Below are 12,166 nucleotides of genomic sequence, written 5' to 3' on the forward strand. Positions count from 1 at the left end.
CTCACGCTCACCGTGGCAGCTTGTGGCCGTTATTCATGACAGATTATAAAAAATAATGCATCGGACACTCGCAGAAAATCAGTTACAGTTAGGGGTGTAAATGAAATAAGGATAGCAGTGAAAAATTGATTTGGTTTGGTTTAGTTCATTCTTTAAATGAGTTTAAACTCAGTATTATTTGGCTTGAGTTCAAGCTCTACTTATTGAATAGGTTTGCAAGCCGATTTGGTAAATAAGTTTGCTGGCTCTTGATAAATGAACTCGTTTATAAAGATATTTATATTAATTATTATATTTTATAATATCATAAATATAATTATTTTATTTATGATGGTTTAAAAGTTAATATATTAATTAAAAATGTGATATAATTAATATATAACATATATTTAAAAAATATAATTATATTTATACATTAAATTTAATTTTTAAAAAATTAAGTTAATTTTATGACAAATAAAATTATAACATGCTCTTAACATAAAATAATATATTTATTATTTTAAATTATGATATAATCAAAATAAAAATTATAGTTATAAAATATAGTTATTTATTATTTTGAACTATTTTATACGTATTTAATTAATAAATAAACTAAAATTATATAGTTTTGGTGTTGGTATGACATGAAACATGAATTATCTCTCTTTTCTTCTGCTTCTCTTTAAATTTTTTAACTTTTAAAAGTTATGTTTTAAATTTAACACTAATATATTTAATAATTATTATTATAGTCTCTCTTCTTCTCCTTTTCATTTCCTATCTCTTTGATTCGGTTCTCTTTGAGGTGAACTTTAAACACTTAAAAGTTTATATCACTACAAAAAAAGGTGAGTATAGGGGACACATAAAATTGTCTCCAAAACTATGAATAATTGTCCCCAAAGATATAGGGGATGAAATTAATTGTCCCCACCTGCTGTCCTATTTACCTCCATACCTTATTCTATAGGGGACAATAAATCATAATATCGTTCATGAAAAAAGAGACGATATTCATCCCCAAATGGGGACAATAGTCATCCCTAATATGGGGACGACAATCATAGTCATCCTCTAACATAGGGATGAATTTCGTTCCCATTGTTCAAACTCAAGGGGGATCATAATTGTCTCCTATAAAAAGGGGACGACGCTCGTCCCTAGTTTTGGATCAAACTCAAGGGGGACCATAATTGTCCCCCTATCAAAAGGGACGACATTCATCCCTATTTAAAGGGGACAATACTTGTCCCCAATTATGAAGACCATAGTCGTCCCTTACTATTAAAGAGACAACAGTCGTCCCCTGATAAAAATTGTATTGGGACAACAGTCGTCCTCTAATAAAAATTGAATAGGGATAATTTTCGTTCTCATATCCTCATATTTTGTCCCCTATAAAGTTGCTTTTAATATTGGGATATTTTATTTATAATTGTTAAAAATATTGATATTCGTAAATTTCATATTTAATTTAAAACAACTATATGATAAAATTAATATTCAACAATAAAACGCAACATAAGTTTTAAAGTATGATATAACAATAATTTTTAAGTGTACGTAGCTAGTATGCAAAATAAACTTAAATCTACTTACTTTTATTCCTAATTTGTTCATACTTGATAATATTCAAAATAAAACTCCTATGATAATAGTAGTCTTCAAACTCTAATTCAACTTCATTGCCAGTCTGCAAGCCTTCATCACTCGATCTGTTAATCCTACAATAGATTTAAATAAAAGTTCATTCAAAAAGTTGTTTTTCCAATTCATGAAATTAAATATATCTAGAAAGTACTTACTATTGTTATATCTTGACTTTTTGATGATTTGTATCCTCTCACACTCTCAAATCTTTTAAAAAACTCTAAATTGTGCTCTTCTTGTTCCTTGAGTCGAGCATTTAGTTGTGTTATCTCATTATTGCGTTGTTCTCGTTCCTTCAAACGAGCATTCAACCTTGCTACCTCATCTCTCAATTCATTTAATTCCTCATTTCTAGAACCACATGCCATTCCTCTAGTGCTTGCTTTGTATCCTAATCTTTTACCACGGACATAACCAGATCTAATGCCAAACACCTCTTTTAAGACATCATTTGGAGTAGGACCAATCTCATTATCATTTGTTGGTTGTTTCTCAATCCTTTGCGTCTCTTCCTACAAAATATAATGTTAAATATATGAATATTTAATATATAAATATAATCTAAAAATATTCATAATTTCATAGTCAAAATACTTACATATATCCTTGATGATTCTGGATCATGCCATTGTGTTTGGCCTTGCTCATCCAAGAACCCATGTGTAGCCATCCAGACTTTAGAAGCATATGGTACTTCACCAATCTCCTCATCAATCTATAGTATTAATTATATTAACCATGCATTATATAACATAATATAACTAAAGAAAAGAAATCACTATGAGTAAATAGTATTTTTTTTTTTTTTTTATAGTTTACCATATCATACTCTACTTGCGCAAAAGGAGTGGGATCAGTTGAGGCAATAATTCTTTAACTAGCGTGATTATTTGTATTGGTGGAACATAAGGCCTACATGATATTAATGTTAAAAAAATATTTATTTTTTACCATAATAGAAAAAGTAATTAAAAAGCACCTGAAAGTCCTTATTAGCAAAAACTTTGAACATTTCCTTCCAAGTATCCACAATCAATCCTTCAGGAACATGTTGCAGTCGTTCATCTTCACTTGAGTACTTCAAATACTTAAGGTATAGCTTGTATTTCAATTTGCAATATAATATTTTCATCTCATAGAAACAATAGAATTCAAACTTAGCTTTTTTCTCTCAGCTGTGTCAGGCTTCACCTTTTGCATTTCCTCAAGCTTCTTCCATTTTTCTGGACTCTCAGGACTTACATCAAAGTAATCCTATAAAATTTAAAAATTAATTCTTAATTATGCAATATCATGTATTCATCTTATTTGGCCATTTAACATAGAATATAATAAAATATAATGTGATATGATTTAAAGGATAAAAATAATTTTTTCAAATAAGAAACTCTAAAAAAGCATATGAAGTTAACCCGAATCATACTCCATAAACGAGTACGATATCGAGCTTCAATAGCATTCCAAGGCTCCTTAGGTGGACCACAAGATCTTGCACAATATCCTAACCATGATGCCAACTTTCTTTCATGTTCAACAATTGGTTGAAAATATTTTCTTGGGGGTATGAAGATAATTAACTTGTCCTTCTTTCCATTTGTCAACTTATCAAGATTGTAGAAAGAGATGTAGAAAGAGATGATTCTCATTGATTTCAATTAATCTGTACATGGGTATTTATATACAATTGATTCCTATAATTGTGTTATACTAATTAGGAAGAAATCCTAAATAAGAAATCCTAAATAGGAATACAGAATCTGAGAATATACATGTAAATAATATAATAATTGACTTTCCATAACACTCCCCCTCAAGTTGGAGCATAGATGTTAATCATGCCCAACTTGTTACAAATGTAGTCAATCCTAGCTCCATTCAGAGCTTTTGTGAAAATATCTCCTAACTGCTCTCCAGTTTTGATATGTCCTGTTGAGATGATCTGTTGTTGAATCTTTTCACGAACAAAGTGACAATCAATCTCAATATGTTTGGTCCGCTCATGAAATACCGGATTAGAAGCAATATGGAGAGCCTTGATTATCACACCACAATTTCGCAGTTGGGGGTCTTAAAACTGTCTCATCTAGTAATTGAAATATCCACATTACCTCACATACTGATTGTGCCATGGCTCAGTATTCGGATTCAAAGACTAGATCGAGAAACTACACTCTGCTTCTTGCTTTTCCAAGACACCAAATTTCCTCCAACAAAAACGCAATATCCAGTAGTTGACCTCCTATCAACCTTAGATCCAGCCCAGTCGGCATCTGAAAAACATTCAACATTCAAATGCCCATGATTACCATATAACAAACCTCTTCCTGGAGCTCCCTTCAGATAGCACAAGATTTGTCCCATGTCTTCCCAATGAGCAACGGTTGGGGAAGACATAAACTGACTTACCACACTAACGGCATAAGCAATGTCAGGACGAGTGACAGTAAGGTAGTTCAATTTTCCTACCAATTTCCTATATCTCTCTGGATCTTCAAACAACTCACTATCCCCTGCTAACAGTTATAAATTTGGAGTAATTGGTGCACTACAAGGCTTAGCACCTAATTTTCTGTCTGTCCCATAGATCGATGACATATTTTCTTTGAGATAAGAAAATACCCTTCTTACTTCTCATAACTTCAATACCCAAAAATACTTTAATAATCCCAAGTCTTTGGTGCAAACTGGTTTGGAGGAAGGTTTTAAGAGATGAAATACTGCAGAGTCACTCCCGGTGATGATAATGTCATCCACATAGACTACCAGAGAATTAGACCACCTCAGATTGCTTATAAAATACCGAGTGATCACACTTACTCTTTTGCATACCAAATTCCTGTACTGCTTCACTGAATCTCCCAAACCAGGCCCTAGGACTTTGTTTCAAGCCATAAAGAGACTTCCGAAGCCTACAAACTTTACCCAACTCCCCCTGAGCAACAAACCCAGGTGGTTGCTCCATATACACCTCCTCGAAGATCACCATGAAGGAAAGCATTCTTGATATCCAATTGGTGCAGGGCCAATCATATGTAGTTGCTAAAGAGATAAACAAGCGAGCAGTAAGTTTAGCTACGGGAGAAAAAGTGTCGAGTAATCAACCCCATATGTCCGAGCATATCCTTTTGCTACAAGGCGTGCTTTTAACCTAGCCACGTAACCATCAGATTTACCTCATCAGAATACCCATTTGCAACCAATAGCTTTCTTACCGGTGGGCAAGGCAATTCCCATGTACCATTAGCATCTAAAGCCTCCATTTCTTCTTTCATAGCAAAGACACCACCAGGATGAGACAAAGGCCTCACCAACAGATTAGGGATAGGAACAGAGTCTAAAGAAGTAACAAAACACCGAGAACAAGAAGACAATTGATTATAAGAAACAAAAGAAGAGATAGGGTAAGTACATGAACGCGTTTACCTTTACGAAGAGCAATGGGTAAATCTAGATCGAATCATGATCGATGAGTGCAGGATCTCCCAACGAAGTATGGTGGAGGATCCGAGTCGGTAATCTCCAATCTCTGGAATAAACATGAACAACGGAGGCCGAGTAGGTCTAGAGACGTAAGAAACAGGCTGTGAGAGAGGACTAGACATTGATTGGGCAGTATATATTAAGATATCATCCTCCTCCCCCTGACTCTCATACACAGATGATTGAGAAAAAAATGGAGTGGACTCAAAAAATGTGACATCTGCAGAAACAAGATAACGATTAAGAGGAGGAGAAACAACGGTACCCTTTTTGCATCCGAGAGTACTCAAGGAAGATACATTTGAGAGACTTTGGATCCAATTTAGTAACTCATGACGAACATCACGCACAAAACAAGTACAACAAAAATACGGGTTCAACAGAAACAAAGATTTTGTAGGAAACAAAGCAATATAAGGAATATCCTCATTAAGGATAAAAGACGGCATACGATTGATCAAAAAACATGTCGTAGAAACTGCATCCGCCCAAAAGTGTTTAGGAACTTTCATCTGAAAAAGAAGAGCACGAGTTACCTCAAGAAGATGCCGATTTTTTCTTTCGGCCACGCCATTTTGGGATGGGGTATCCACACAGGAAGACTGATAAAGAATGCCATTTTGTGTCATGTAAGACTGAAATTGTCTTTGAAAAAATATTCTTTAGCATTGTCACTTCTTAATATGCGCACAGAAATATTAAATTGAGTTTTGATTTCATTACAAAAGGCACAAAAGATAGAAAACAACTCAGAACGATTCTTCATTAAATATAACCAGGTAACACGAGAGTAATCATCAACAAAAGTAACAAAATAACGAAATCCAGTTTTAGAAGTAACAGAACAAGGACCAAACATCAGAATGAACTAACTCAAAAGGGGATGAAGCCCGTTTATTGACTCTAGACACAGAAGGCAAACGATGATGTTTTGCAAACTGACACGACTCATATTCTAGTAATCGATAAAGATCAAATCGAGGACACAACTTCTTCATGGTAGACAAAGAAGGATGACCCAATCTACAATGAGCTTCAAGAGGTGTTACAGATCTGGAGCAAACAAGCGATCGCGTATATGATTTTCCGAATGTAGAGACCACGACTCACGCCCTCTACCAATAATCTGGCCATAAGATCCTGAAACAAACACTGATCAGAAAAAAAGGAAATAGAACAATTTAAGGTACGAGTAAGTTTACTAACAGAAAGTAGATTAAAAGAGAAATTTGGTAGACACAAAACAGATGACAAAGAAATTGACGAAGTCGGATTCGCAGTTCCAGAACCCATGACACAAGAAGTAGAACCATCAGCTAAAGTAACAGTAGAGGAAGTGGGATTAGACTGAAAAGCAGATAGAAGACTAGAATTACCTGTCATGTGATCTGTTGCACCAGAATCAATAACCCATTTGGATGAGGAAGACACAAGGCATGTAGTGGATTTACCTGACTCAGCGATCGCAGTGATAGGGGAACTGGTAGGCTTTAGAGATGCCTGATACTGGGAAAACTGTGCAAAATCCTCTGCAGATACCAAAACAGTTTTCTCAGAGGAAGATACTGTAGAATCCTCTGCTGCCATATTTGCCATCTGTGATCGCTGATTTTTCCTCTGAAGTTGTGGACAATTATATTTTGTATGGCCAGGCTCATGACAATAATAACAAATGACTCCTCTTGAGTCCTGATTAGAACTAGCTTCTCCATTACTGATTACTTACATTGCTGTAATTCCTCCTCTACTTCCTCTTCTATTACCACGTTGTCCATTTGGATTACGGCTAATAAGAGCACTACGGGCAGGCTGTGAAGATTGGGTACTCTCTGGACGAAGGACCCGTGTGAATGTTTCATGCAAAGAGGAAATCTCAGAACTGGAAAGAATCTGAGATTTAGCAGTCTCATACTCAAGGAAGGCTGCAAGAAAACTCATAACGACAGTTGCTCCGTTGGGCTGCTGAACTTTCACATCGTAACTAAAAGGCAACAATACATTAAGTTCCTCATATACCCATTTAAAATCCATAAAATAAGCCGTGAGAGACTTATTCTCTTTCTCAAGACGGTAGAGAATGCCTTACAAACATCATAAATACGAGATATTCCCTTTACCGTAATACGTAAAAATCTAAGTAATCCATCAATTCTTTAACAAATTCACGTGATTAATTAAACTAATTACCTCACCGTGAATCGAGTTCAAGCCGCAAAAACAACCGAGCGCCCTCCCTTAGCCAAGTTTGTTGTGTATCATCGATAGGTGGATCTTTAGTAAGGTGATCATCCTTATCAATGCTACGCAAATAGACCCTAACAGTCTTACTCCACCTGTAATTTGAACCATTAAGTTTGTGTTCCGTGATCTTAGTCATCATCGGAATCACATCAGAAATAACATTCTTATTGTCTGCCATTTGTTGAGACAAAGAAAACTAACCGAAACGCTAATCCAAAGTGCCGATAAAGAACAAAATAATCCAAAATCACAAATCAAGTAAATACCCAAATATCATCTGAGAGCCAAACATCAGAACTCCTTTAATGGTGTCTTTGGATCGCAACAAAGACACACAGTGGTGGAATGAGGGGATTGAGGCGACGCTGGCAATATTGATCGGAATCGAAATGGCCGGTCGGCGGCCAAGGTCTCTCTTGAGCTGGGTGGTGAGAACAAATAGTCACCCTAGATGGCCTGCTCTGATACCATGTAGAAAGAGATGTAGAAAGAGATGATTCTCATTGATTTCAATTAATCTGTACATGGGTATTTATATACAATTGATTTCTATAATTGTGTTATACTAATTAGGAAGAAATCCTAAATAAGAAATCCTAAATAGGAATACAGAATACAGAATATACACAGAAATAATATAATGATTGACTTTCCATAACAAAGATCAATGCCTTTGTACAATCCCCTACCACTAGCCAAACATCCTAATGGAAGAACAAAAAAAAAAAAAAAAATCATCCAATATACACAACTCGTCAAATATGTATGAGCAAAAAGATTAATCCAATAAATTAGCAAGATTTGGTGAACTTCTAATACTTTTATCAATCTCTTAGCTTATACAAGTGTATGAAAATTACTTCTAAAATTCATTGAACTTCTTCCACTTGTCTCAATCCCAGGCTGACAAGGATTTCTATCAGACTGATTATTGACTCTAGTAGCAGAAGTTGGAGGAAGCGAAGTTTGTGAGTGATCATTAATAGCACCAAATGACTCATTATCAATGTGAGTCCTCAAAGATCGTCTTCGTTCCTCTAAAATTATAAAATAACAAAAGCATTCATATGCATCCCTATTATACTTCAAAATTATTAAAATAAAACTTTTATTGAAATTTAGTTAAAATGTATAGAATCATACCAACAACATTTGAAGCAAGTGAAGATAATGAAGGAGCATTACTAACACCAACTGGATCATTTTCAATGTTAGTTCTTAAAGGTTGCCTACTTTCCTCTACATCATATCATAAGAAAAGAATTTAGTTATATCACTATCATAATTCCAAATTTCTAAAACAAAAATTTGACACTTATTTATAAGTAAAATATGAAATTATACCGATAATTGATAGAGGAGGAGAAGATAGTGATGGAGCATCAGTAATGTTAGGTGGTGCATGATTAGAGTTGGCTCTAAAAAGTTATCTTTTTTACCTAAATATAAAAAAAATAAAATTGGTTACTTAGTATTTATAACTTATAACTTTTTCATGTGTAAGCTTGCACTTAAAAGAATTATAATTGTAATAGATGTAAATATACCAATATTAGATGTAGGAGAAGATTGTCTCTGAATGCGAACAATACTGTTAATACTAGTGAGCTTGCAAATAGGGTTAGACTTTGAAACTTGTCTCCATCCATCTAAAATTTGAAAAAAAATCACAATTTTCTAATAAATTATAACATTACCATTCAAAGCTAAATAATTCAAATATTCAAATAAATACCTTCAGGTGTAACAAAGTCAGACAAATTTTCTGATTGGGATGGTGGAAGTGTTTCTTCAGACGAATCACCATGTGCAGAAGATATGCAACTTTTCAACCCAGGCGGCATCTTCCTATTATTCTTCTTACGTTTACTTACACTTGCCATCACCTAAACAAATTAAAATATGAACAAAAATTAACAAACTTAATAAAAGAAAAAATCAACAATGTGTCAATATATCAAATTATACCTAATAAATAAACAAATACAATAGGAAGAGTATGTCAAAATTAAAAAAAAAAAAAAATATATATATATATATATATATATTTAAAACCACCTTTAATCATCATCATCTTCTTTTTCAAATTCATTATTATCATCTCCAAATTCATCTTCACTAGCATCTATATTTTCTTCCTGATTATGTTCCTTATCATTTTGTTCAATTCGTTCTTGAATTTCTCGAGCTGTTTGAATAGAAACTTCTTTAGGATCAACATCAACCCTATTCAAGTCAACAATATCATCATCATTGTCTAACGGTCTTGTTGGACGACCATGCATGTCATTTTCCTCTTCTTGGTAAACCTCATTATCATCAGCAATTTCACAAACATTATCCTGTAATTCAACAGGCATGTTATAAAGATCTCAAGGATGAGTTTTCATTACAACAAGCCAATTTGGATTTTTTGGATCCTCAACATAAAAGATTTGCTCAGCTTGACAAACTAAAATAAAAGGCTCCTATGTACTTAATTGAGCGTTGGCTTTGACACTTGTGATTGAGTAATTATCTACTATGCAACCAGTCTCTTTATGTTGCACATCAAACCATTCACGTTTAAATAATGAAATTTGATTCCTTTTTGAGTATTGTAGCTCCCACACATCCATCAAAGTTCCATAACACTCTTTGTCAGGAGAATTATTGTCACCCCTAGACATGACAGCAGAGTTTTGACTTTGTCTGATTTTCTGACGATCTAAAGTATGAAAGCAAAACCCATTCACAATATAACCAGTATAACACTTGTAGAGTGTTAAAGGACCTTCAGCTAAATGGAGTAAGTCATCAAAAATTGCTCCTTGTGCATGTAACTCAACCACCTTGAAGTTTATCATCAAATCATGTGGATATATAATTATTTATATTGAATTATATGAATAAAGTAATGTACTCAATAAAGTCAAGAATATTGGATAAGTTCACGTACATGATTAAAGAACTAATTTAGGAATTCTGAATTATAATGTCTCATCAATTCCCGATGACTCATATTAGGCAATGAACCTTTATATTTCCTATAACGACGTTTATTTTGTAAGAAATCAAATAGGATAATATTAGGATTATAAGATTTTGTTCACGTAAAAAAAATGATACTTACTCAACATAAGGCTAGACTTCTTCACAGTTATTAAGAATGTAAAGATGTGCCTTCTGCTTCCAGTCATCAATGAGCAAGTGATACTCACCTCTTTCTAATGATCGCCCAGATCTTCTAAAAATTCCCAACCCATCATTGCAACCATTTTGATCAAAGCCATCATCATTTTGTGGGAGCTGATTAAAGATGGTGTGTCACACCCTACCCCTTTGTAAGGCATAACATGATCCCATAGTATACCTAATGAATTACCAAACTTTGTCTACTGATAACCCATTAAATACACTATAAGGAATTTTAAAACTTTTCTTACTTCATTTTACAGTGGTGAGCACTATTTACAGGTGTTAAATTTTTTTTTTTTTTTAACTGAAGTGAAACTAGATAACACATTTGAAGTATTAATAATTTCTGTAAAAATTTTAGCAGAGTGCCATCTGTATTTTAAAAAAAACAGTTCTTCAAAAACCTGTAAAAAAAAAAGCACTTCAATTATTTTGTTCAATCCCCAAACTCCAATATTCAATCAACACAATAAGTTTCTCAGCAATTGTCAACTCAAATCCACAATAATTTTCCAGTATTTTCAAAAGCTGAGATAAGAAATATATCACAAATTTTACAAGCCAAAATAATTCACAATTTATTTTACAACTTCAATGTACAATTTTAATTTACAACTGCTCAAAACCAAGAACACTATATATATACAGTGAACATACATTACAATACAAAATGCAAAATATGGTATACTCAATATACCCGATGAACTCTCAATGAAGCACTAGCAGCCTAGTCTGCTGCCCTGTCAGTCTGTCTACCTACGACAATAATGAAAAGTTATCGCTAAGCCAATGTCTCAGTGGTGCACAGCATTAACAAAATACAACTTTAAATCACAAATCATAAGTCATATAAATAGTGGATACTTAAAACCATAGTTAAATTCAAAGACAGTGAATGTCATAAAGAATTTAAACTCCATTTCATAATATCACAATAAATATCAATAAATCACACACAGCTTAATCATGTTCCAAAGTCCAATTCATCCCAAGAGCCGATGGCTAATGAGAAATAACATAGCTAGCTAGCAATAATATGAGTACTCATTCTATTCATCCTCAATAGGCACACACCTCAACACTTCAGCCAGAGAGGGAATTCAAAGTCAATTCATCCCACTAGACAAGCTAGTGAGAAATTCAATCAATATACATGATAGCTGTGGTTTCAAACCATTTACAATGTTTTTTAAGCAATAAGTATCCATCAAACCAATTTTCACAATTTAAACAATAATAGACAAATTGTCATAATTCATTTCAATTGAAAATTCAAAAGAAATAACTGTTATGCACAAACCTCTGATAAATGTCTCTTGGCTCTGACTCAGTGTTTCCTTCCCCTTCCCTGAGTCTTTGCTAACTGAAACACATAATTTGAAGTGTTTCAGTACTCATTTAAATTGTCTCTAACAATATGGCTTAATAATTAACTTATTGAATTCTATTATTTTCTTAGTCAACCTAAGATGTTGACCCTTGATGCACTCTAGGTGGATTAGGTTTTAATGTTACCAATATGTCACATTTTATGGCCTTTTAGTGTTGGTACATGTTACCAATTTCACTTTCAAGTATATTGCATTTTATTGTAATTTGCCGGATTTCAGTATACTAATTTGACCTAACCGGA

The 12,166-nt window shown here is 33.5% G+C and overlaps 1 protein-coding gene across 1 annotated transcript; it reads right to left on the bottom strand.

Moving 5' to 3' along the window:
• Nucleotides 1–1,703: 1,703 nt before the first annotated feature.
• On the bottom strand, nt 1,704–3,237 carry LOC131174654 (uncharacterized). Its single transcript, XM_058138405.1, has 4 exons — nt 3,059–3,237; nt 2,234–2,889; nt 1,791–2,147; nt 1,704–1,709 (listed from the first exon to the last, which is right to left on the bottom strand). The coding sequence occupies exons 2-4, from the start codon at nt 2,303–2,305 to the stop codon at nt 1,704–1,706; spliced, it is 435 nt and encodes a 144-aa protein (XP_057994388.1). The 5' UTR covers nt 2,306–2,889; nt 3,059–3,237.
• Between the last annotated feature and the right edge of the window lie 8,929 nt (nt 3,238–12,166).

The sequence above is a fragment of the Hevea brasiliensis genome, chromosome 16 (assembly GCF_030052815.1).
Source record: "Hevea brasiliensis isolate MT/VB/25A 57/8 chromosome 16, ASM3005281v1, whole genome shotgun sequence".
NCBI classification, from domain to species: domain Eukaryota; kingdom Viridiplantae; phylum Streptophyta; class Magnoliopsida; order Malpighiales; family Euphorbiaceae; genus Hevea; species Hevea brasiliensis.